The sequence below is a fragment of the Pseudophryne corroboree genome, chromosome 4 (genome assembly GCF_028390025.1).
Source record: "Pseudophryne corroboree isolate aPseCor3 chromosome 4, aPseCor3.hap2, whole genome shotgun sequence".
In the NCBI taxonomy this organism is placed as follows: domain Eukaryota; kingdom Metazoa; phylum Chordata; class Amphibia; order Anura; family Myobatrachidae; genus Pseudophryne; species Pseudophryne corroboree.
The window spans coordinates 549,568,479-549,596,273 of record NC_086447.1 but is presented as its reverse complement, the minus strand read 5'-3'; the positions used below and the strand labels follow the sequence as shown (position 1 = coordinate 549,596,273).

Sequence of the window (27,795 nt, the reverse complement as noted above, 5' to 3'; positions counted from 1 at the left end):
CATGAGGATGGAAGCACTCAGCCTCTCGCTAGAAAACTGAAAAGACTCAAGCTGGCAAAAGCACCGCAAAGAACTGTGCGTTCTTTGAAATCCCAAATCCACAAGGAGAGTCCAATTGTGTCGTTTGCGATGCCTGACCTTCCCAACACTGGACGTGAAGAGCATGCGCCTTCCACTATTTGCATGCCCCCTGCAAGTGCTGGAAGGAGCACCCGCAGTCCAGTTCCTGATAGTCAGATTGAAGATGTCAGTGTTGAAGTACACCAGGATGAGGAGGATATGGGTGTTGCTGGCGCTGGGGAGGAAATTGACCAGGAGGATTCTGATGGTGAGGTGGTTTGTTTAAGTCAGGCACCCGGGGAGACACCTGTTGTCCGTGGGAGGAATATGGCCGTTGACATGCCAGGTGAAAATACCAAAAAAATCAGCTCTTCGGTGTGGAGGTATTTCACCAGAAATGCGGACAACAGGTGTCAAGCCGTGTGTTCCCTTTGTCAAGCTGTAATAAGTAGGGGTAAGGACGTTAACCACCTCGGAACATCCTCCCTTATACGTCACCTGCAGCGCATTCATAATAAGTCAGTGACAAGTTCAAAAACTTTGGGTGACAGCGGAAGCAGTCCACTGACCAGTAAATCCCTTCCTCTTGTAACCAAGCTCACGCAAACCACCCCACCAACTCCCTCAGTGTCAATTTCCTCCTTCCCCAGGAATGCCAATAGTCCTGCAGGCCATGTCACTGGCAAGTCTGACGAGTCCTCTCCTGCCTGGGATTCCTCCGATGCATCCTTGCGTGTAACGCCTACTGCTGCTGGCGCTGCTGTTGTTGCCGCTGGGAGTCGATGGTCATCCCAGAGGGGAAGTCGTAAGCCCACTTGTACTACTTCCAGTAAGCAATTGACTGTTCAACAGTCCTTTGCGAGGAAGATGAAATATCACAGCAGTCATCCTACTGCAAAGCGGATAACTGAGGCCTTGGCATCCTGGGTGGTGAGAAACGTGGTTCCGGTATCCATCATTACTGCAGAGCCAACTAGAGACTTGTTGGAGGTACTGTGTCCCCGGTACCAAATACCATCTAGGTTCCATTTCTCTAGGCAGGCGATACCGAAAATGTACACAGACCTCAGAAAAAGAGTCACCAGTGTCCTAAAAAATGCAGCTGTACCCAATGTCCACTTAACCACGGACATGTGGACAAGTGGAGCAGGGCAGGGTCAGGACTATATGACTGTGACAGCCCACTGGGTAGATGTATGGACTCCCGCCGCAAGAACAGCAGCGGCGGCACCAGTAGCAGCATCTCGCAAACGCCAACTCTTTCCTAGGCAGGCTACGCTTTGTATCACCGCTTTCCAGAATACGCACACAGCTGAAAACCTCTTACGGCAACTGAGGAAGATCATCGCGGAATGGCTTACCCCAATTGGACTCTCCTGTGGATTTGTGGCATCGGACAACGCCAGCAATATTGTGTGTGCATTAAATCTGGGCCAATTCCAGCACGTCCCATGTTTTGCACATACCTTGAATTTGGTGGTGCAGAATTTTTTAAAAAACGACAGGGGCGTGCAAGAGATGCTGTCGGTGGCCAGAAGAATTGCGGGACACTTTCGGCGTACAGGCACCACGTACAGAAAACTGGAGCACCACCAAAAACTACTGAACCTGCCCTGCCATCATCTGAAGCAAGAAGTGGTAACGAGGTGGAATTCAACCCTCTATATGCTTCAGAGGTTGGAGGAGCAGCAAAAGGCCATTCAAGCCTATACAATTGAGCACGATATAGTAGGTGGAATGCACCTGTCTCAAGCGCAGTGGAGAATGATTTCAACGTTGTGCAAGGTTCTGATGCCCTTTGAACTTGCCACACGTGAAGTCAGTTCAGACACTGCCAGCCTGAGTCAGGTCATTCCCCTCATCAGGCTTTTGCAGAAGAAGCTGGAGGCATTGAAGAAGGAGCTAACACGGAGCGATTCCGCTAGGCATGTGGGACTTGTGGATGCAGCCCTTAATTCGCTTAACAAGGATTCACGGGTGGTCAATCTGTTGAAATCAGAGCACTACATTTTGGCCACCGTGCTCGATCCTAGATTTAAAGCCTACCTTGGATCTCTCTTTCCGGCAGACACAGGTCTGCTGGGGTTGAAAGACCTGCTGGTGACAAAATTGTCAAGTCAAGCGGAACGCGACCTGTCAACATCTCCTCCTTCACATTCTCCCGCAACTGGGGGTGCGAGGAAAAGGCTCAGAATTCCGAGCCCACCCGCTGGCGGTGATGCAGGGCAGTCTGGAGCGACTGCTGATGCTGACATCTGGTCCGGACTGAAGGACCTGACAACGATTACGGACATGTCGTCTACTGTCACTGCATATGATTCTCTCAACATTGATAGAATGGTGGAGGATTATATGAGTGACCGCATCCAAGTAGGCACGTCACACAGTCCGTACTTATACTGGCAGGAAAAAGAGGCAATTTGGAGGCCCTTGCACAAACTGGCTTTATTCTACCTAAGTTGCCCTCCCACAAGTGTGTACTCCGAAAGAGTGTTTAGTGCCGCCGCTCACCTTGTCAGCAATCGGCGTACGAGGTTACATCCAGAAAATGTGGAGAAGATGATGTTCATTAAAATGAATTATAATCAATTCCTCCGCGGAGACATTGACCAGCAGCAATTGCCTCCACAAAGTACACAGGGAGCTGAGATGGTGGATTCCAGTGGGGACGAATTGATAATCTGTGAGGAGGGGGATGTACACGGTGATATATCGGAGGGTGAAGATGAGGTGGACATCTTGCCTCTGTAGAGCCAGTTTGTGCAAGGAGAGATTAATTGCTTCTTTTTTGGGGGGGGTCCAAACCAACCCGTCATATCAGTCACAGTCGTGTGGCAGACCCTGTCACTGAAATGATGGGTTGGTTAAAGTGTGCATGTCCTGTTTTGTTTATACAACATAAGGGTGGGTGGGAGGGCCCAAGGATAATTCCATCTTGCACCTCTTTTTTCTTTTCTTTTTCTTTGCATCATGTGCTGATTGGGGAGGGTTTTTTGGAAGGGACATCCTGCGTGACACTGCAGTGCCACTCCTAGATGGGCCCGGTGTTTGTGTCGGCCACTAGGGTCGCTAATCTTACTCACACAGCTACCTCATTGCGCCTCTTTTTTTCTTTGCGTCATGTGCTGTTTGGGGAGGGTTTTTTGGAAGGGACATCCTGCGTGACACTGCAGTGCCACTCCTAGATGTGCCCGGTGTTTGTGTCGGCCACTAGGGTCGCTAATCTTACTCACACAGTCAGCTACCTCATTGCGCCTCTTTTTTTCTTTGCGTCATGTGCTGTTTGGGGAGGGTTTTTTGGAAGGGCCATCCTGCGTGACACTGCAGTGCCACTCCTAGATGGGCCCGGTGTTTGTGTCGGCCACTAGGGTCGCTTATCTTACTCACACAGCGACCTCGGTGCAAATTTTAGGACTAAAAATAATATTGTGAGGTGTGATGTGTTCAGAATAGGCTGAAAATGAGTGTAAATTATGTTTTTTGAGGTTAATAATACTTTGGGATCAAAATTACCCCCAAATTCTATGATTTAAGCTGTTTTTTAGGGTTTTTTTAAAAAAACACCCGAATCCAAAACACACCCGAATCCGACAAAAAAAATTCGGTGAGGTTTTGCCAAAACGCGGTCGAACCCAAAACACGGCCGCGGAACCGAACCCAAAACCAAAACACAAAACCCGAAAAATTTCCGGCGCTCATCTCTAATTAGTATACATACAGCCATGGATAGATGGACACGGGAGATATACAACTAGTGGCAAGTAGCCCGTCATTACCACACATCCCACTGCCCAGGAGCATAAAACAAATGAAGGGGCACCTGTGCAGCGGGTCCACTCCTCTGAGCAGCGTTCCTTCACATACACCTTGTGACGACAATCTGATCCCGCCTCCTCTGCTGCACCATTTTCCTAATAATATTCAGGAAGATGACACGTGCACAAGACAGTATAGGCTTTGGCACAGTGCCAGAGTTTTTGCTTTCACTACATAGTACTATATTTCCAAAGATGGCGGTGGGAAGATAGTGCCGCAGAGGAGGGGGTACCCACTTGTCAATACCAGATAGGTATACTCTGAGTGCAGAGTGTGCAGTATGGGCCCCCTTGGACCTAGGGGTCACACATCCATTGTGAATACGCTTATGCCTCATCCCTATGTATAACCTATGTGATGAACACCATTAAGTAGAAAGCGTTCATTCAGAAGTCCCTCTCCTAGCTCTTGAATATTGTATGTATGCAAGGAAACTCACACAAGTACTAGGAGAGCATACAAACTCCACACAGCTTAACCATTGAGAATATAACTCATGCAGTGGCTGCATGGATAAAATTGCAGCCCAACATCTGTAGTATACAGTGAATAGTGTTTCGCTGCGCCTGCAATGTGAATAAGATGCAACATTTTAAGAAAAAGTTGCTATGCTATATAGCTCAGTGTGGCTCAATCATGCCAAGTCTTGTGCTGTATGGGGTATTAACACTTGGTTATGGGGACACATCTGTATATTTCTTGAGGTATTGTTTGTCAGACGATTTTGGCTCATCGGGGCAATTAACATTATACAGCACTCCTGATGTTGGGAGCCAAATTGACGGGTTTGTGAATAATCATCGGCTCACGGAATTGTCTGAGAGGCCCGATTATTGCAAAGTATGTACCTTGCATTACTCTCCTAGGAGTCCAGGAATTTGGGAGTCTTCCAGGAATTCCAGAAAACTGTGCAACCATAGTCTTTTTTAGTTTTTGTTGTCTTGAATCCAGTACTGTGTTGCTGTACAGTTGCTACTAATTAAATCTAATTAATGTTCTACAGTAAACCTGAATTACAAGTGTTTTACATGAGTCACCGAGGTTGCTAACTTTCAGGCTACAGATTCTCATACACCGATTAACAAACACAATTATAGTATGCTTGACCTCCTCAGTAGTAAATTAGATGCAAGCCACATATATTCTCAACATGTCTGCTCTGGTATGCCATTTCCAGAATTAATATATGTAAAATACATATATTTTCTATGTGAAATATGGCCCAGATTTGTCCAAACCACGGGCATTCACAGAGTATGATCTTTATTTTGCCTGGAGCAAATGTAGCATGCGCTGCAAATCCCAATTTCCTGTAACATGTACACAACATTCATAAATCACTGCGCTGATGTGTCAGTACTGTAACTCTGCCTGCTAAGTGCATGTGACTAAAGAAGGTTACAATATAGAGTCAGGCTTGGACTGGCCCACAGGGGTACAGGGGAAGCCACTGGTGGGCCCTACTGCCTGCCCCCCATCCTCCTCTAGGGATCAGGTCTCAGACTATGCAATTGAATGAAACATTATACCTATTTTGTCTAATACTGCACAGGACTATGGTGTATTCTCTACAGTGCATTGCTGTAATTAATACGGTGCATTATCATGCATGTACTAGCAGTATTTACTATATATATATTTATCAAGGGGCCCAGATCTAATGATTAGACAAACCAATGTGGTATCTGGCCATACCCTCTCTGGAGACTGACCACACACCTAAGCATGGGCCCCTACCAAAGCATTTCCCCGGTGAGCCCTTCATGCCCCAGTCCGACACTGTATAGAGTTCTTCATGTACTATTCAGAATAATAAATAGAAATTAACATCTTCATGAATAAAGATCCAATGCAAACAAATGTTCGAAACATGTCTGTCTTTCTGGGAATGACATGAAGCACAGTTGAAAATATTTAGTTGCAGATTCAGGTTATTGAATGATGCTATCAGAGCTTACTGTTTGAGTCACTGCCCGTCATTGCTTACTTCAAGGTAAGTCAGATATGGAAATAGACTATGCAATACTTTTAACACCTTTTTCCCGTTTGTCTTCTTTGCATCTTTTACTGGACAGTGCAATACTAGTTCTTTGGGTGGCAACCAGTACCGTTATGCTGATTTCTCTTAGCAGAGAGAACATATTCACTTATCATTTTTCTGAGTGCTGAATGACCTCTGCTTATGTATTACAGACAATACATAATTATGCTTAAAATATACTATACTTTCACAGAGGCACTAAACATATAATTCAAGCTGTAGTGTCTACAATAAAAATAAAATATCCATGTAAAACAAATATGAGTGCACAGGGCCATAACTACGTGTGTGCCAGGTGTGCCCGGCACACAGCGCAGTCGCCCTGAGGGTGCAACTGCTTGCATCCCCGTTCCAAGGGGACTTTAGTCAGCGGCAGTGTAATGAGTCAAACTGACTCATTACAAGCTGTCTGTGTGTGCTGGAGCGAGGAGAGGAGCAGCTCCGAGGGCAGGGGAGAAGGAGGAGGAGGGAGGGGAACTCAGGAGCCGCAGCAGCACATTGTAATTGGTGGCGGCGCCGCTGCAGCTGTCCCCCTCCTTCCACATAGGCTGGCTGCCACTGCTATGAATGCTGGGATGCGCTTCCCTCATCCCAGCATTCACAGCGGTGGCGGCAAGCCTATGTGGAAGGAGAGGGGCAGCTGCAGCGGCACCGTCACCAATTACAGTGTGCTGCAGCAGCTTCCGAGTCCCCCTCCCTCCTCCCATTCCTGGGATCTGCCAGCAGCTGCACCGAGGAGCCTAACTGCCTGAGCCAGCGGAGAGACAATATCTATCTATCTATCTATCTATCTATCTAGCTATTCTGTCTACCTACTATCTACCTATCTGTCTATTTATCCAGGGCTGTAACTAGGTGGCATACAATGCATATGCCTATTTTAATGTGTAATAGGTGGACTCTGCCGTATTGTGTAAAAGGTGGACACTGTCTGCCGAAATGTGTAAAAATGGGACTCTGTCTACTGTAATGTGTAGAAAGGGGGACTCTCTCTGCCATAATGTGTAAAAAGGGGACTCTGTCTGCCGTAATGTGTAAAAAGGGATTCTGTCTGCCGTAATGTGTAAAAAGGGCACTCTACCTGGTATAGTGGCACTACTGTGCGGCATAATTTGAATAATGGAGACTACTGTGCACCGGAATATGAATTGGTATTATTTTGTGGCCACACCCCTTCCCCATGAAGCCACGCCCCTATATTTTTGGCACACACCTACGATGCGCACTGCCCCTTTTTCACATAATGAGGGGGCGTGATGCACACAGCGCTAAAATGTCTAGTTACGGCACTGTGAGAGCAAATGTTTGTTTTTAGAATTTAGATGGCCCCTAACCACAGAAAATGGGGTCTGAGTTCCAAACTTTTCTCCTTCCCCCTAAACACTTATACCTGTTTAATCCATCTTTTACTCCTTTGATCACAAGCATATACTGTATCATGGGCAAATCATTGAACAGCTTCCCTATATATTTACTAATAATGCAACAAAAGAAAACAATATAAGCTCAGGATTACAAAACATAAACAGACAAAAAATATAGATTTGGGCAGAGCTATATATGGGATAAGTTATAAAACTGACAAACACTAAGAAATGTGAAAATCCGTTTGGTTATAAAATATTGACCTTACATGTTCATAATACAATTAAAATCGCATTGGTATTTTAGTAATATATTAGGGCCATAGCTCACCTTGCCATACTTTTGTGCAAATGTCCCAGTAAGTAGTGAATGGAAAATGATGATTGTTTCGTCCAGGTCCCAAATGAAAACTCTCTGGAAACAGACACAAATGTATGAATAAATAGATTATGAAAAAGCCTTGCCAACATAAGGACTTACTTTACAGAGTAACATTACCATAGAACTGTATACATCTGTCATTAGCAAAATGAGTAAAACTGTTCTCACAGCATTTACTTCATTTTGATATAACCACAAAATATTGCACATTCATACCCCCAGCCACAGCACACAGCTGAATGGATTAAGCATCAATGCCCAAGCTTTTTTTTATAGGCTATATAAGTTAAGCAAAATGTGAAATTACACTGCAGAATGGAATCTCACAGAATGGCAAAGAAAGAGGAAAACTTAAGGAGGGAATTCTACATCTCTGTAAATGTTCTGCTGCAAAATTCCATATGATCATAATTTGTAGCAATGTTGTCTATCTCTATGTAATTTATTCTGCAATACTTATAAACTCAGGGACTGATTAAGAGAAGGAAGGACCCGTGTTCAGCCTATCTATCGCTAGAGGATTCCTCATTAAACTCAGTCACTATGCCAGTGTCTGCTGCGTCTGTGCCAATCTCCTAAATCATTTTCCCAGTGATTTCTGAAGTGCGCATGCACATATCTCCAGAAATATGGCACCTGTGCAATAGTTCCGGTGATATCTGTGGCACTGATGGAGAGGTACTGTAAGTATAATGAATGAATGCAGGGTGCACAGTGTGGGCCATGCTCAGGGGTGCTTTAAGAGTGGAGGAGGCCCATGTGCTGCCTCCTCCGTTGGGGCCCCGTTCTCTCTGCCAACAGCGCTGTAGAGTCGGAGAACTAGAGGGCTCAGACTCTACTGCGCATGCGCAGAACACAGTGAGAATGTCCACTGCGCCATTTTTGCTTTAATACCACAGCGCTGCTGATTTCGGCGTGGGACTTTGGAGGAGGAAGTATTAAAAAAAGGGTGCAGTTTTTGCGGTGGGGGCCCCCTCTGCACTCAGAGGCCTGTGTGCATCGCACACTCTGCACCCATTATAGATACACCAGTGGCCGCGCTGAACCCATGGGCCTGTGTGCACTGCGTACCCTAAACTCATTATAGATCCTATGGATACATACATCATTCCATCATTGGATATACAGATCAGTTCTAAGGACAAAGTTCTATAATTCTTAATCATTTGTTTTATAGCACAGATACAACGAAGCTTTTGACACCATCACTTGCTATACTGCTCTAGATGTGTTCCTCTCTCCCTGTACCAATTCCGGCAGGACAGTCTCAATTAGGGATCCCTGTCCCGACAGTCTGAACCTTTATCCCAATTGCCAGGGATGTTGTGAGCAATATCACCCTCACCAGTATGAGTAGGTACTATGAATGCCTGGTATTGGTTTGCATGACAAAAAAGGAGGTGGACTGAGGCAACCTAGAGCTTTGAAGTACTAGACCACTGCAGAGGAGTGAGGCAGAACCTATTGTGAAACATCTCCTTTATGTGTGCTTGTGCTGCAAATGACAGTGTTGAGAGGTATGCAGATGGATACAACTGTCTGGCTATATACACATGATATATGAGGAGTGAAATGAAGAAAAGGCACTAAATTATATATTAAGGTCAGTTAAAGAACAAATTTTCTTTCTGGTTTCAGTACGGCGTTTTTTTGTTTTTTATTCCATCAAGATCCACTGGATTGGAGCATGTACAGAGGGCCTAATTCAGGTCTGTACACAAATGCAATTGCAATTTTTTAGGCTACGGAACTGTTAATGTTAGCAAGTGTTGCTGCCGCCCAGAAATGAAAACAGATGCCCACCAGAGGTATCGCAAGCTCATTTGTAATTGCGTACACATTAGCTGCCTATATGCAAATATGGGGAACACTGAGGCTAAGGGTAGGTCTATGGCTATGCAAACTGGATAGAGCACTAGTAACGCAGCTGCCATGTTTTTGAACATATATGTTCGTAGCTGATGGCACCAGATACATCCCCTGAAAATGAACATGATACGCATGGTTTTCAAACCACTACCTGTAAACTCCCTATTAACACCTCCAAATGGCCACTTCATGTCAATCACTTTTCCTTGAAACTCATTACAAGTGAGATCACAGCACCAACTTGGTGCATGTGCATTGTGCTTGCAGCACATGCGCAGCCTGCCGATAATCACTCTGTTGTGTGATAATTGACCATTGTGTACAAACATGAATTAGGCCCCAGTGTTACTGCTTCACCCATACTGCTCACGCTTGTTGTGGCTCTGAGCACTATTTTACAGGTGAATATTTGCTGCTTGGCATCTCCATTTATATAAACATATTTCTAAGGTAAGATAAGTTTTTTACACATTTTCAAGCCTAACCACTACCCCTAGCACTGTTGCCTTTGGGGGAGGCAGGTCATAATAGATATCACATGCCACCATCTGTGAAGGCCAGGGTACATAGTGGTTAGATAATGACAATAATAAATACAAATACAGTAAACGCTTAAAATTAGCCTCTAAATATACTTTTATGCAAGTGTGTTTCATTTTAAACATGGAGGCCTTTAGGAAATTCTTGGGGAACCTACTGGTAGGGTAAATAACAGTCTATGAATGCAGATGCTTTACAGCATAGACTACATTGGTCACTGATACTATTTTTAAGCACAGAGTGTTAAAAATAGTATTTGCTTTAGCACATAACCACCTCAAGAGTTCCTCTTCCACCACTCCAAATGCCAAGATGTGTGACATTTGCTCACTGTGATAAACATGTGAAATAGTCAGGACTTTCTCTTGTAAGAGGCACAGCTCTTCATAACACTCATTCTTGTATCTATCTTTTATCTATGAGAGACATGCTGAGGAGGTTGTTGTTTTTTATACCTATATATCATAGATGCAGCAGGTTAGGGCAGGCTATACCAATGTATACATTACAATACCCATATATTGCCACATTAACTTTAATATTACTTTTCACTGAGAAAGGTTTAACTATATTTTTTATAGACTTCCTAGATCTTCCCGGAGTGTACTGTAAGAAGACAAGGATTTTATGTCATGTTGTGACTGTTTTGGCAAGTTTTCCCACATTTGGCTAATGAGTGGAACTGCTCCCTTAATGCTCTGAGTACTAAGTTGCATTATGCCTGTTGGCAACTCTTTCCTTCCATGTGAAATAGCAGTAAGAACATTCAGCTGTACGGGATATGGGATTAATCTCCTTTTCACCACTCTTTGTTTTATTTCTGCTCAGCTATGCTCCAAATAGATATTTAACTTACCAAAGCATCCTCCCATGGCCACCAAATGTGAGCGGATCATACTGAGATTTATATACAAATATTACATTCACACACTAATATCCGAAAACCGTAACCAGACTTCTCAATTATACATTTAGTGTGTAAATGGCAGTAGCCTTTTATATAAGATCTTAATGGTGTGCTGCAATGACACATCAGTAAAATCAGTTGTGTATTGTGCCCGGGTATAACACAATTTTTTTTATTTTCAATGATTGCTCTTACAGCTTTAGCAACAAACGCCTTCATTCCGAGTTGATCGCACGTAGCAACTTTTTGCTGCTCGTGCGATCAACTTGACGCCACCTATGGGGGAGTGTATTTCAGCATAGCAGGGCTGCGATCGCTTGTGCAGCCCTGCTACGCTAAAAAAGTTTCCTGCAAAACAAGACCAGGGTCAGACTTACTTACCCTGTGCGATGAATCGAGCGACGAAGGTCCCGAGATTGACGTCAGATATCCGCCCTCCAAACACCTGGACATGCCTGCGTTCGGATCTCCACGACCTGAAAACGGTGAGTATCCGCCCCGGAACGCCTCCCCGCTGTCAATCTTCTTGCGATCACGCTAGCGATCACTTTCTTCTCTCTTCTTGTTGTTGCTCGGCGACAGCTGTCGCTGGGCAACGACGCACATGCGCATTGTGGGCACCGCGCATGCGCAGTTCCGACCCGTTTGCACTGAAGCAAAGAACCGCTGCATGTGAACGGTTCGGAATGACCCGTAATGTGTAGAACTGGTTTAATCATCGTGTCAACTAAAATGTAGATTCAGCAAGGTATAATGAGACGCTGTCTGTGATCAAGATCCAACCGCTAAATTGCAATCACTTTTTACTGTACTCACATAATAATACTGTGGTGCAGGTAGTGCTAGTGTCCCAGTATAGCATGATGTCTTATTTTCAGGAAGCACACCAATACCAGAGGTAAACAGGGATTTCTTAGAGTGTGGACACTATAGTAGTTTCTCCAATTACAACTGCTGTTACAATTTTTTAAATGTACAGCATAGGAGATCCGATCAGTATCCTGGCGGTTGGGATTCTGGCTGTCAAAAGGGCAACGCTGGAACCCCGACACTGATCAGGTTGCTGGCCCCTGCATCCCAAATAGGATCACAATGCTGGTGCCGGCAACCCAACATCCGGGATCCCGATCGAGGATGTTGGAGAGGTAAGCTGCTGGGAAGGAGGCATGGGGGCCAGGGGGTTTAGGGTCAGGCTGCAGCAGAGCTGGCCTTAGCGATAGGCAATATACTGTAAGCAATTGCCTAGGGCATTCTTGGAATGCCCAGGGGCATTCAGGCATGACTGCAGTATCTAAATCTGGGAAGGAGTAGGGGACAGTCTGCAAACTATTTCTGCTTTACCAACACTGTTGCTTACACTTGTATACACTGTTGATTAGACTTGGCAAGTAGTGTGCAGACTGTCTCTTACTCTGGGAGACAGAGAATGCACATGCCCAGAGACTGCAATTCTTGGACCTCACATGTGTATTTAGGAAACTGTTCCAAATTATACGAACAACACCTATACTGCTTGTGCTTAAAGTGTGCACATGGGGGAGGGGAACGTCATCCTGTGTGTGTACCTTATACCTGTGCAAACCCCAGGTGTCTGCAGTGACGTAACATGGTCAGTGCTCTTCCCACACTTTATTTCTTGGTCAGACCACGGCATAGAATTCCCCTGCCCTCAGCACTGTAACGTGGTCAATAAGTTGCGTTGCACTATTTCTATATGAAACGTCAGTGCAGCATGACTTTCAGATGCGTCAGACTGAAGTGCAGAGCATATTGCTCCCACAGTATAAAATAAAGGGAAAGTAGTTGCTGGGGGTAACAGACACCAGCAAACACACTGAACAGTGAAGAGAGTGGACAGTTGCTACTGGTCTTTTTGTGTAGCCAGCAAGTATGGCAGTATCTGGACATTGCTGCCATCTGTGTCCATCCAGCAAGTTGGGCTGGCTATCTGTGTCCAACCACAATGAGCACAGTATCTGGGCAAATGCATTTGTGCCCAAAAAATGAAAATAAGGGGTGAGACTTGCAAAGGACGGCATACCCTGTGTGTCCTTTTAGCGAGGACATGCCCCTTTAGCAGGTGGCAGTGCAAGTACGCACCCACCCTGTGAATACCAAGAGTTGCATGCCATGATGCATAAGCTGAAAACTCCCCCTTCCCCCTATCATGGTGCCCCATCCTATGATTTCTTCTAGATCTGCCCATGGGCGGAGGTCCTGCTTTGGGCTGGCTACCGCAATCAGAGTTCTCAGCAGCGGGAACTGACAGGACAGGAACAGTCAGTGAGGGCAGGGGGGGGGCATGAAATATGGCCGCAGGAGGAGGGTTGCTGACACGGCACCACCCAGCCTGTCACCCCCACCTCACAAAGCACAGTCAGGGATTCAGGAAGCTGCAGGTGTGGACAAAGTGACTGCCAGCATGCCAGCAAGCAATTATAAGTTATATCTAAAAAAGGTACTAGCATTAATAATGTGGGGCATATGTGTAAGGTGCATTGCTGTGTGGGAATTATGTGTATTATGGGCATTACTAATGTGGGGCGTATGTGTAAGGTGTATTACTGTGTGGAATTATGTGTATTATGGGCATTAATAATGTGGGGCATATGTGTAAGGTGCATTGCTGTGTGGGAATTATGTGTATTATGGGCATTACTAATGTGGGGCAAATGTGTAAGGTGCATTACTGTGTGGCAATGTTGTGTATTATGGTCATTACTAATGTGGGGCATATGTGTACGGTGCATTACTGTGTGGCAATATGCAGGGTTAGACTGTACCACAGGGGCACTGGGTAAACCCCCGGTGGGCCCCACTGCCTGAGGGGTGCTGGGTCGGATACAGAACTAGCAGCGGTGCTAGGCGGCACAAGGCAAAATCTTGCCTAGGGAATCAAATTAGCTAGGGCCGGCTCTGGGCTGCAGTAAGGGAGGGTAAGGGTAAGTGGGTAAGGGGTAGCTTTCTTTCCAACCCGTCAGGATTCAACACAGCGGGATACTGTGGTCAGTATTCTGTCTGCTGGCATCCCGGCCGCCGGCATTTTAGCCCCAACCCCCAACATATATTCTGTGTCTTTTAAAGGTTAAAAAACTGAGGGAGCTGATGATTCTGGATGTACAGGTGAAACTCAGAAAATTAGAATATCGTGCAAAAGATCATTTGTTTCAGTATTTCAACTTAAAAGGTGAAACTAATATATTATATAGACTCATTACATGCAAAGTGAGATATTTCAAGCCTTTGTTATAATTTTAATGATTGTGGTTTACAACTTAAAATAACCCCAAATCTAAAATCTCAGAAAATTAGAATAGTACATAAAATAAATAAAAAAAGGATTTTAAATACAGAAATGTCAGCCCTCTGAAAGTATAATCATGCATATGTACTCAGTACTTGGTTTGGGCCCCTTTTGCATGAATTACTGCATCAATGCGGCGTGACATGGATTCTATCAGCCTGTGGCACTACTGAGGTGTTATGGAAGACCAGGATGCTTCAATAGCGACCTTCAGCTTTTCTGCATTGTTCGGTCTCATGTCTCTCATCTTTCTCTTGGCAATGCCCCATAGATTCTCTATGGGGTTCAGGTCAGGCGAGTTTGCTGGCCAATCCGTCACAGTAATCCCACGGTCATTGAACCAGGTTTTGGTACTTTTGGCAGTGTGGGCAGGTGTCAACTCCTGCTGGAAAATGAAGTCAGCATCTCCATAAAGCTTGTCTGCTGAAGGAATCATGAAGTGCTCTAAAATGTCCTGGTAGATGGCTGCTCATTTGGACCTTGATGAGATGCAAAATTTGCTCTCATCAGAAAAGAGGACTTTGGACCATTGAGCAACAGAGCAGTTTGTTTTCTTCTTGTCAGGAAAATACCATGCAAAAGTGTGGGAGAGCTTCACAAGTAGTGAACTGAGGCTGGAGTTAGTGCATCAAGAGCCACCACAGACAGACGGATCCTGGACATGGGATTCAAATGTCATATACCTCTTGTCAAGTCGCTCCTGACCATCAAACAACGTCAGAAGCGTCTTACCTGGGCTAAAGAAAAAAGAGAATCAATGGGGCATTGCCAAGAGAAAGATGAGAGACATGAGACCGAACAATGCAGAAGAGCTGAAGGCCGCCATTGAAGCATCCTGGTCTTCCATAACACCTCACCAGTGCCACAGGCTGATAGAATCCATGCCAAACCGCATTGAGGCAGTAATTCATGCAAAAGGGACCCAAACCAAGTACTGAGTACATATGCAAATTTATTAATTTTATGTAATATTCAAGTTTTCTGAGATTTTGGGTTTGAGGTTTTCTTAAGCTGTAAGCCACAATCATCAAAATTATAACAAATAAAGGATTGAAATATCTCACTTTGCATGTAATGAGTCTATATAATATATTAGTTTCACCTTTTAAGTTGAATTACTGAAATAAATGAACTTTTGCACAATATTCCAATTTTCAGAGTTTCACCTGTATATTGACCATAGTCTGGAGTGGAAAGGAGGTTGAGAAGGAGCTTGGTGTGTAAGCTAAGTGTGTTTTGAGCAATGGTGGATTTCCCACTAGACACATGAGGCACGTGGCTGGGGTGGCAGTTGCTGGGGGGGGGGGGGGGGGTGCAGGTGATTCATTTTTTTTGTTTTTGTCATTACAACTTATTTTTTTACTTTGTAATTGTTGAGGAAAGAGAGGGAAATGGCCAGTAAATTGTGGTGGTGGAGGGGGAAGGGGGGTGAGGTTGGTGCTGCTTTGGCAGTCGGGAGGACCCAACATGAAGAGGACAGTGACATGATGGTGGACCACCAATAATGTTGTGCCTACTGATAGACTGACCCCTAAATTCGCCCCTGGTGTTAAGCTGTGTAAGGAATGGGTATATCTCTAGAGATGGTCATACTGGAGGAAGCAAAGGAATTGAAGTTTGTCTGAATTTGACAAAAATTATAAAATGTATCGGAGTAGGCAAAAGTCAAAAGTGACTTTGGGGTATATTCATGAAGCAGTGAAAAGTGTGGAGAAGTGAGCCAGTAGAGAAGTTGCCCATGAGCATTGAAGTACCATTTATAAACTGCATATTATACAATTAAACGGAGCAGCTGATTGGCTGCCATGGGCAATTCATCCACAGGCTCACTTCTCCGCACTTTTCACTGCTTTATAAACAGACCCCTTAGTATGTTGGTGTTAGTGTAACTTGTTACCAGCCAGGGAACATTCATGAAAGGGGATCGAAGTAGTTGTTTTTATTTATACATGATTTTAGGCTATTTAGGATGAATCGGTGAATAGACAGCCTGATCCTAAGATGGGAGTCAAACAAAACAAGAGCATGTAACGGTGCTTCAGGACAAACCATGCTTTATTACTAAGGGTGGATTTCGTAGTACAGCTGAGTGTAAGCAGTATAAAGGGGGTAGGCAAGGATTCCTTACTCTTTCCCCCGGAGTGAGTTCTTCCTGCAGAAGGAGTATCGGAGCTGCCTGTGAGCCTGGAGTTACTGTGCTGCTCTGCACCTAGCCGGGATCTGGTGGCTGCCTACATGGCAAGCAGCAGTCACGTACCTCCCAACTGTCACGATTTTTGCAGGACAGTCCATTTTTTGGGGACTGTCCCACCTGCAGGTCACAGTGTCCCGTGATGGGGGGAAGTTGGGAGGCTCCCTGTCACTTGTTGTTCTGCGGTGAATACATGCTGTGCGAGTGTGCACAGCGTCTGTCCATGGGAGACAGAGGGGCTGGAGGCATGGCCAGCAGATCACAGAGCACTGGGCATGCCCCCACAATGACGAAAACGGGAGGTGTGACTCACGTTTGCCGAATTCCAGTGAAGTCATACCCCCTTTTGCCGAGGCCACACCCTCTTCGGTGCGCACATAAGTCCCGACTCAGCAATATAAGATGTTTGGAGGTATGCATAAAGGAGGTAATACCTGTAACCCATGGAGGATGTGAAACTGTATCTCATAGGGGAGGTGATACTGTTACCCATAGAGGAGGTGATAATGTAACCCACAGCAGAAGTAACACCGTAACCCGAGGAAGTGATACTGTTACCCATATATGAGGTGACAATGTAAACCACAGAGATGGTGGTACTGTAGCACATAGAGGAGGTAATACCGTAGCTTAAAGAGAAATGATACCGTAACACCGTAACCCACAGAGGTAATACTGTAACCCAGTGGTAAGGTTAAATTAAAGGAGGTGATACCTGTATCCCACAGAGGAGGTGTTACCATAACCCATAGAGGACGTTGTACTGTAATCCATAGAGGAGGTTATATTAGTAACCAGCGGCATATCCCACCTGTAACTCCGGGCAGAGTTTGCTGCTCTGCCAGTCTGAAATGTGCAGCTGGCTTATGTGTATGCGCAGGATCATGACCCCGCACATGTTTATAAATTGACAAGCACTCCGCGCTTCTAGGGACTGCCTTGGCTACAGCCAGATAGAGCTGCCGTTATTGCAGAGGAGTGGCTTCCCATTGGAAGTGCTCTCTCTCTCTCTGCTAATTGCAGTTCAGACTGACAGTCCAATGGGGAGGAAACACCTTCCCGTGAGACTGCCTGTCTGGCTGTGATTAGCAGGGAGCGCTTCCCATGGGAATCCACTGCCACTGTTAAGTAATATCTGCCACTGACTGTACCCCACAGAGGAGGTGATACAGTAATTCATTAAGGAGCCTGAGGTGATACTGTAACCCACAGAGGAGGTGACAATATAATACATGCATAGATGAGGTGATACAGTATTTCATAAAGGAGGTAATACATGTAGCCCATTGAGGAGGTGATAATGTAACCCACAGAGAAAATGCTACCATCACCCATGGTACTGTAACCATAACAGATGCATGATAGAAGTATTTCGTTTTGTGCTTGCGTTTGTAATTTCTCTGGGTACATGAAACCTCATTGATACATACCCCATGGGCGGACTAGACTGGCCATTTTTGATACAATATTTCAGTGTTTTTGTTTCTATGCAGAAATGTGTTCATGCCTCTCATTGGAAGGATGTAATAAGGGAGACAGGAATTCTTTCAATTTTGGCTACTAACAGCAGGTTCAGGTTCATAGCAGAAGTGTTGTAGCAAGGATGACTTAAGAGACTTTAAACAGGGAGATGTACTAAGCCTTAGGGAGTGATAAAGTAGAGAGCGATAAAGGGGTCTTTTTACCACTGACATGCTATGAGGTGAGGCAGGTGAGGCAGAGCCTTTCCTGTCGTAATAACATATATGCCAGAGTTTTGACTGTATGAAGTGTATGATAAAGACAAAGAATACATTAGAAATATCTTCTTTGATTTATTCTAATAATTTTTATAGCCAAAACTCTGGAGTAAGACGTCTATGACATACGAGGCAGCGCCACCCCTGCCTATCATTTCTGCACAACTCTGATCAAAACTCACCAAATTTGCAGCAGTATATACTGTTGTACCTGTGTATAATGCCCACATGTATATACTGTTGCACCTGTGTATAATGCCCACATGTATATACTGTTGCACCTTTGTATAATGCCCACATGTATATACTGTTGCACCTGTGTATAATGCCCACATATTGCTTGTAAATCTAGCTCTAGTACTAGCCAGTGCCTCCTGAACTATTTGCCTCACCACACGTCCCTTGGAGATAGATACGTGGACAGAGAAAAGTACCAACCAATCAGCACCTAACTGCCATGGTACAGGCTGTGTTTGAAAAATGACAGTTAAGAGATAATTGGTTCGGAGTTTATCTCTCTCCACTTTATCACTCTCCAAGGCTTAATACATCTGCCCTAATTTGTTTCTTATACCGCTTTCAGATCGCAAATGCCGGATCCCACCCGGGAAGAGAAACGTGTCCTTACCGGGTGGGATCCGGCATTTGCTCCGCTTTGCTGGCTTTCCGACCCGGCAATATACCGGGTCGGTTGCCATAGCAGCGGGGGGAAGGGGGCGCAGCAGCAGCAGGGGCAGGGTTGGAGGCGGCGCTGGGAGATGAGCTCATCTCCTACGCCGCCTCTCCCTACGCTGTGAATGGGAGCCGTGTCGTATCGACACGGCTCCCATTCTCACTGCGCCTGACCCGGTATTCAACCTGGTAATAACCCTTCTTTTATACTGGGTTGAATTACCGGGTCAGGCGACCCGCTAATTCTGGCAAAGTGCTTTTACATCGCACACTGACCCGTGTCGACACCACGATATGCCGTGTCGATACCGGGTTATTTGTGCAATGTGAAAGGGGTATTAGTTTTGATAGTACACATCCAAAGTACAACTTATTATGTTTCAATAAAGTCATACCTATCTCTTATGTGCCATATTACAATAGTTCATAAAACAATTGCTAAAAAAAAAAGTATGTGTCCATGTTCCCACACACAGGCTGCTACTTAGCCGGACATTAGGACTTCACTGTAAAGTTGCTCCTATTAATGCTTTCATCGATTAGAAATAAAGTGCTATCTTCTCTGGTAGTAATGTTTATATACTGGAAAAGCAGAACATAAAACAGAACAGAGGTCTTTACAAGGAATGACCTGTACAGCTTATCATAAACACAATCATGCTGTAAATCCTATGTTGGGTAAAAACAGAATTGTTATTTGGCATTTTTAGATTTGATCTAAATCCCTAGTACCAAACTACTCAATTGAACGTGTAAATCCATATTCAATAGTACCTGGGAAAGTAGCCAGCTCCAAATCTTCGTAGTTGAAGCCGCACTTGGAATTTTCTAAATGCTGGCAACAACAGTCTATAAAAATAAATATCTACAACTAAAAAATAAGCTATCCTTATTCTTGAGCCAGAGAGCAAATATACAGAATATATGCTGAAATAACTGATCTGGGACAGTTGCTTGACAGCTATATGCATACACCTCTGTTCAAACAAAGCAGCCTCTGCAACTTCACAAGGGACAGAAATTCCAGTTTATTAATAAATGAGTTCTTACTTCCAAATCGCTGTCAGGTGGAGGTGAGGGATTATTTTTTCTGCCTCTTCCCCGAGACTTTGACCCAGCACTTCTACACGTCCTGTCATCAAGATCTTTGATAGGTGTTGAGGGACTCTGCACTGTGTCAAAATCCCCTGAAAATACAAGCACATATTGGGGAAAAACATTATACTTCAGTGTTGCCTGCTAAATCTCTACAACATTAGTGATAAGTCGACATGTTTAACTCTAACATCATAAATCTTCACTGAATTGTTAGTATTCGTGTATATTGCAGAGGTGCTATGTAATTCAATGGATTGTAGCTTGATTTTTAATGGTCAATAATATTTGTAGATTCATTTTAAAACCATAGTGCAAATGATTAAAATTGTATATAATCCAGACCAGAATGACTCACTCTGCAGAATCACAGTTCTGCACAACTGAATGTAAGGTGGTACCTCAAATTCAGAGCATTATAACTTAGCCCATGCCACCTACTGCAAAATGAGTATGTAACTGAAAAATATTTGTAAGCAAAAATCAAAAAGAACAACTATAAGAACAGTTTTATGTATGGACTGACTATATACTGCAACAATATGCGGATACGGGGGGTCATTCCAAGTTGATCGCTAGCTGCCGTTGTTCGCTGTGTAGCGATAAGTGAAAAAAACGGATAATCTGCGCATGCATATGCACCGCAATGCGCACGCGCGTCTTACGGGTAAGAAGTCCATTGTGGTTTTGCACTGGTTCTAGCGACGATTCCAATCGCACAGTCGAACGCAAGGAGATTGACAGAAAGAAGGCGTTATGGGTGTCAACTGACCGTTTTCTGGGAGTGTTTGGAAAAATGCAGGCGTGGCCGGGCATTTGCTGGGCGGGTATCTGACGTCATTACCGTGTCACTCGTCGCAGCAATCATCACACAGGATAAGTAACTACAGGGCTGGTCTTGTTTTACACAAAATGTGTTTGCAGGCGCTCTGCTGCACAGGCTTTCGCACTCCTACAAAGTGAAAATACACTCCCCCGTGGGCAGCGACTATGCATTCGCATGGCTGCTAAAAACTGCTAGCGAGCGATCAACTCGGAATGACCCCTCTAAAACGTATGGATTCTTAATTTGTAGGTTATAAGTAGAGATAAGCTAAATCCAGTGGTGGGATTCAAATAAATTAACAACCGGTTCTATGTCCTAATGACCATTTTAAGTATACCGAAAGGTAGTTTAATAATTCATGCATTTAATACTCAAATAACACCCATTATGCGTTATGCCACACACTGTAATGCCAATTACATATTATGATACACACAGTTATGGTCCTGACTCCATTTTATGCCCACACACAATAATGCCACTTACATTGCCTGGGGTCTCCTGTGCGTTGCCAGGGGTTTCATGTGCGTTGCTAGGGGTCTCCTGTGCGTTGGCAGGGGTTTCATGCATGTTGCTAGGGGTCTCTTGTGCGTTGCCAGGGGTTTCATGCGCGTTGCTAGGGGTCTCCTGTGCGTTGTCAGGGGTTTCCTGCGTGTTGCCAGGTATCTCCTGGCCGCTGCCCCAGTAAAGTTAAGAAGGGTGGGTGCGGACTTCAGTGGTTACTGCTAGCGCCCGCAGCCCCTGCAGTAGATTGAGATGCGCTGGGGGCTGCGGAAGCGCTTCTGTACCATAGCAGTCACAGCAGTGTAAAAAAAACACCCTCTTAAAATGCCCGCCGCCGAGGAGACAGGCGCTAGAGGTCAAATGTGACCTCTAGCATCTGTCTCCTCCTTGGCGGTGGCCATTTTTGGTTGTTTTTTTTTACACTGCTATGGTACAGAAGCACTTCCGCAGCCCCCAGCGCGTCTCAATCTACTGCGGGGGCAGCGGCGGCTAGCGCTACTGGGGCAGCGGCGGGTTCCATGGGTGCTCCTCGCGGTCCATGGGTGCTCGGGCCCGGGAGCACCCACGCAATTAGCAACCGGTTCTAAGAACCATACCTAACTTTAGGTATCGGTTCTGAAGAACCGGTGCGAACCGGCTGAATCCCATCACTGGCTAAATCGCTGACGAACTGGTGTGATGTTCCAGCAATATAATCTTCTAATTCTGCTTTGGTTTCTTTTTTTCTACAGAATGGCTATGTAACATTGTATTTGTAAATGAGCATTTCGCTGAATTTATGAGTAGAGTTGGGAGAGAAATGTTCAATCCATTCTGCTGTGTGGAGTGGTTGGGTAAGACTTGAGTAACATTTATTTATTAACAGTTTAACACAAAACTGTGTAATAATACTTATAGAGATAGGAAGCCCTGCTCGCAAGCTTACATTCTATACAAAATATTTCACAAACAGTTTTCACTATTTCGCTTATCTCTAACAAACTGTTAAAAAAATCCCGAAAAATTGTTTACAAACGTGGAGCAAAATTATTGTCTGGTTAATGTAAATATTAGTATTATTTAATATTGATAAATAGAAGGGATTAATAATTTTAGAGCTAAGTAAGTTCACTGAAGACTGATGGGCCTGTAGCAAGGGCATTGTAGTGACTTTCCAGTGATCTACTTGAATTGGTGAATTGGTGTGCAGCACAGTGTCCCCATTGGCACACTGGCCTGTGTGCACCGGCACCCGTTATATTGTACATCTGTAGTTATATTTTTATTTTTGTCTGTTACAGTACAATGATGCTAACGGGTAAGCTTACACCAGAATAGCCCAAGTAACCAAGCAGAAAGAGTGAATATCTTCCTCAATATATTTCATAAAGTGAAAACAAAACGTCTCAATCTTCCTTTCTCATTTACCTGGCTAACAGTTTTCATAAATGTCCCAACAGTGTCCCAAGTTAAAAAAAAAAAAATGATGCTGCATTCATATGAATATGTTCAGCTCATTGCACGACTGCCTCAGTAGTGCACTGCACTAGCATTCAGCAGAGTCGTATTAGTACAACTGTTGCATTTTAATAATTCTTAAATATATGTGGTACAAACACATTTCTACATTTTATTAACCGCATATGGACACTTGGCATATAACCTTTTACAGTATGTTTCTATGTGCTAATCAAAACATACCAGACGTTACACCCAACAAATCTCCATTTACTGTATGCTAGGAATAATTTACTGTATCACATTGTTTATACATGTTTTCTCCCATAATAAAATGCTATTTTGGTCCTGTTCTGCAGCGCAATACTGTTTTACAACTGCACAGCGGACTTTAAATGTGCCTCGCTGAATCTGAGGGAAACACTGCACAGCATCCTATTTAAAAACAAACATGACGTTGTCGAAATGCAAATCTCAATTTCACTTTTAAAATGGCATGTGGGAAAAATGAGAAAATCCTTCTTCATATAGAGAAATAGAAAGGAACCAGGAGCAATGGTTTTAATGGTTTTTTGTTTGAGGAGCACATACCCAGTGCCTTGAGAAATTTACAATAACCTTTGTGTTTTTCTGAATGGCAGAATCTCCTATTTTTGCATTCCCCAGCTGTCCATAAATCCATTTCCTCTCCTATAATCAAGACTCCACAATTTTTACAATCCCTTTGACCACTTCTGGCATCATTTTTTTCTTTATAGTTTTCAAACTTATACTGATCACACTTTACCACATCTGCTTCTTGGGCTGTTGGAAAAAAATCAAATTATTACAAGCCAAAAGGGCATTATAGAAGAGGCAGCTGTTCTGTACCATTACTGCTGCGATACAGCCTCACACAGCATTGCAGACCACTGGTTTTACCAGAACCTTCCCACAAAAGGAAAGGAAGGGAAATTATTTATGCAGGCAGAAACATTTAATTGGGAAAACGTAACAAGAAAAAGCAATTAGCGTAGCATTTGCATCAGCTTTCTGGGCAGAAAAGTAAGCCTAAAGAAGGACCCTTTGTGTCCTGAGAACTTGCAATATATGTGGATTTAGCCTTTTAGCCATTAAAAGGTTTTTGATATTTTTTACTACCTGACTGAACCTACTGTACATCAACCAACTCAGGGAATCTGACATGTTTCACTTAGTTACCTATTGTACTTGCCTGTGTCCTACACCATAAACTAAAGTCAGCCGCAACTAACAATATTCTTTATTTAATACAGGTTGAGTATCCCTTATCCAAAATGCTTGGGACCAGAGGTATTTTGGATATCGGATTTTTCCGTATTTTGGAATAATTGCATACCATAATGAGATATCATGGTGATGGGACCTAAATTTAAGCACAGAATGCATTTATGTTTTATATGCACCTTATACACACAGCCTGAAGGTAATTTTAGCCAATATTTTTTATAACTTTGTGCATTAAACAAAGTGTGTCTATATTCACACAATTCATTTATGTTTCATATACACCTTATATACACAGTCTGAAGGTCATATAATACAATATTTTTAATAACTGTGTGTATTAAACAAAGTTTGTGTACATTGAGCCATCAGAAAACAAAAGTTTCACTTTCTCAGTCTCGCTCAAAAAAGTCCGTATTTCGGAATATTCCGTATTTCGGATATTTGGATATGGGATACTCAACCTGTAGCTGTTTTTATTTTGTTGTGATGTCATTGTTAGTGCCTGGTCTAACACAATCACACCTGGTCTTCCAAAATAAGATGGTGTCTTACAACAGGGCAATTGGTTACTCTAGAACATGCCAAGGCACTCTGGTTACATAACAACCTATAATACTGTGCTCATATGGCCAAATTATCCCAGAATGGCGGATCTATTATAAATGTCCCTGCTGCTTTTCCTGGACAGTGGCCAAAGGACAGGTTTGAAGAATACACTAGGAGACAAGATGGTGCAAAATCACTGACAGGAACAATTTTCTCAAGAATCATACTGAGGACAAAACCTTTGTATGGCTGTCATTTGCTCCAGATATTTAAGTTAATTACAATTCTGCATTCTCTGCTATGTGCACTGTCCGCTGAAGCAAATTAATTCATCCATTTATACACAGGTTTTATGTATCAGCAGTGGTACAGTATTAGGCACACAAAACAATAAGCACCGTGCAGGGCAAGTAAACAAATCCATTTGAAGCTTACAGCACATTGACCAGGGAAGCAGTGAAAGTACCTGAGTAGTCAGATGCTGTGATAGCATGTACGGATGACCTACAGTAGATGCGTGTAAGCATCGGTAAAGCCACTAAGCAAAGTATGTCATTTTGAGATGCGCCATAAGCTCATTAAGGACCCTTTCTAATATTCCTATCAATGCAGCTCATTACTTCACTGAGAATGACTGAAATCTTTGAAGCCACAGACACTCTGGGGACATTTAGGAAAGAGCCTGAACTGACTTTTGACCTTTATATGACTGAAATTAAGTTGTGTAGTGGAGCGTATAACAAAGTTAATAAGGTAAAAGTTATGTCTCAGCTTCCTTCCTCTGCCCAGGATACAGTATATAAAACTCCCTTCATATACACAAGGCACTGTGTAAAAGCATTCAGCTCTGAAGGGATGGAAGTTGCCATGAGAATACCATGTCATCATATTCTTCTTACAGGTTCCTCTGAGCCACTTCTATTACTGCTGTTAATGTGAACAGCAGAGATGGTACAGCACGAAGATAAATGTATCTCTATACTGTGGAGTGGCCTATGTTGGTGCACTCCTATTGATATTTACAGATTTGTAACTCTTACAGATTGTAACTCTCTTCTGTTCTAAAATAATGATGATTTGAATACTGTGGACACACTTCACCACCAATATTCTGCTGGTTAGATCATTTATAAGTAAATCAATAATATATAAATTGATGACATATCTATTTCAAGTCTGAATAAAATGAATTGTCTTGGGGATTTGCCCAAGTGCTTTGTAAGGGAATTTCAACTGATTTGCCCTTCACTTTACTATTTCTTCCTTCAGAACCAACTTTATTTCATTAAGCTAATCTCTAATTCAGAATGAGCAGCTGTCCTGCTGAACGCAAGGTATGCATCTATTTTAGAATTGCATAAGTCAGCACTGCATGGTTTTGGAACAACTGGACCTTTAACTGTCTAGTTCTCATAAAGTTGATTTGTATTAACCTTTTCAGTACAGGAAGGAGGGTGTTAATCAATCACCTGCATTGGCTTCATGTAAGTTTTGCTTTGTTTTTTTAACCCAAATCCTTTATTTAAAATATTTGCACAACAGGTTTTTAAACTTACTGTCGTGTCATTACAGATGCTGAAAATACATAGCAAAAAATAAAAATATAAAAAATACACTCAATGCCTGGAAAGACTCGATAAATCTCACCGTACTGTCTGTACAAATACCACAGATACACAGAGCCTGGCAGGGGTGTTGTAAGAGTGGAGGAGGCCCGTGTGCTGCATACTCCAATCGGGCCTCCTCCTCTCTGCCGGCAACGCTGGAGAGTCTGATCACTCTGCGCAGTTCACCAGAAAAAAAATGGCACAGCGGCCATTTTCCCAGTGATTTCTCTACTGCGCAGAACACCGTGAAAATGGCCACTTCGCCATTTTCACGGTGATTCCACAGCACTGCTGATGTCAGCGCAGGACTCCAGAGGGGTAAGTATTAATAAATGGGTGCAGAGTGTGCGGAGGGGGCCCCCTCTGGACTCAGGGGCCCGTGTGCACCACATACACTGCACCCATTATAGAAACGCCAGTGGAGTCTGGGTTTTTATAACTTCATTGAAACTGTGATTCCTATGAGTGCAGTCTATAGAATGTAACAGAAGGCAAAGTGCCCTACTTTCTAGAAGCCGAGAACAATAATATTTAAGTAATTTTTATTTAACAAGCCATACTTTATTTTGGAACTAAATTATCTAAATAGTTATTGGATCCAAGTTCAAATTAACCCTTTTATTGCAATATCTAAGAAGTTTATTTTCTGGAAAAGTGTGACACCAAGCAATGGTGCCACATACTGCACAGTGTTCCCAAATAAAATGTACTGTTTATTTTTAATGTCTCTCGTATATACTGAAAACACAATTTTTATCTGGCACAAGTGTTGCTTTTTCTGTTCCCTTGCACAGATTATTTAATGTAGAATGTAACATTGCTTTGTAATTTGTAATGATTCATAAACCGATGTCTCAAAGCCAAAGCAGCAATTCATAAGAGAACTATACAAATAAAATAACATTGTCTAATATCGTTATTTTATGTATTCCATTCAGGTGCATTGACACCTTTGCTGGGCTCCAGTATAGGGTGGGGGCGTGGTCAATAAAGGGGAGGTGTGGCCAGACCCCCTCCTTAAAGAATATTAAAATGTATTTATAAAATGCAGCCTCACAGGGGAGGGCACCAGTGCCCGATCCAACGGGTGGGATTGCTCCCCCTCACAGGGAGAGAGAGGACTGACTGCTGCTGCAACTGCCTCTCTCCCCAGCCCAGAACACAGCAGCGTGTGCTGGGGAGAGAGGCTGCTGCAGCAGCAGGTTTCTCTCTTCCTTCCCAAAGTGCAGCTCTCTGCAGCAGGGGAGGGTAGCAGTGGAACCCGGGACCCTGCCGGGCCCCACCATTAGGCCCAGGCCTGGGTAAAGAGTACCCACCCCACCCCCACTCAGTGCCATTGATTCAATTGCGGGGCTCAGTGTAAAAGAGGCACATGCCATAAAATTACTTGGGCCCCTTTTCAACTAGATATGTCTTGAAATATAATCCCAGGGATGTATTTTGCTGCTGGTGGGATATAGGCACATGCTACGATGTTACAGGTTAGTGGAGTAGCCGTAAGATGGCAGAAGCTACTTGATGGCAGCAAAAATTCTAATCAATGTAGATGTTTCCATTAAACCCCTCTCTGTAAATACAAGCAGAACTTTTCTTGACAATGAAATTCCATATGGTCATTACTCATTACCAATTACATGGCTATAATAG

General features: G+C 43.7%; 1 protein-coding gene across 1 annotated transcript in view; it reads right to left on the bottom strand.

Annotated features, from left to right (window-relative positions):
• The window catches only part of EYA4 (EYA transcriptional coactivator and phosphatase 4), a 470,455-nt gene that overhangs the window by 58,720 nt on the left and 383,940 nt on the right, over positions 1-27,795 (bottom strand). The window contains exons 12-13 of the mRNA XM_063917364.1: positions 19,936-20,072; positions 7,613-7,696 (exon numbers count right to left, since the gene is read on the bottom strand). Coding sequence (XP_063773434.1) covers positions 7,613-7,696; positions 19,936-20,072 — 221 coding nt within the window. The remainder of the gene's footprint in view (positions 1-7,612; positions 7,697-19,935; positions 20,073-27,795) is intronic.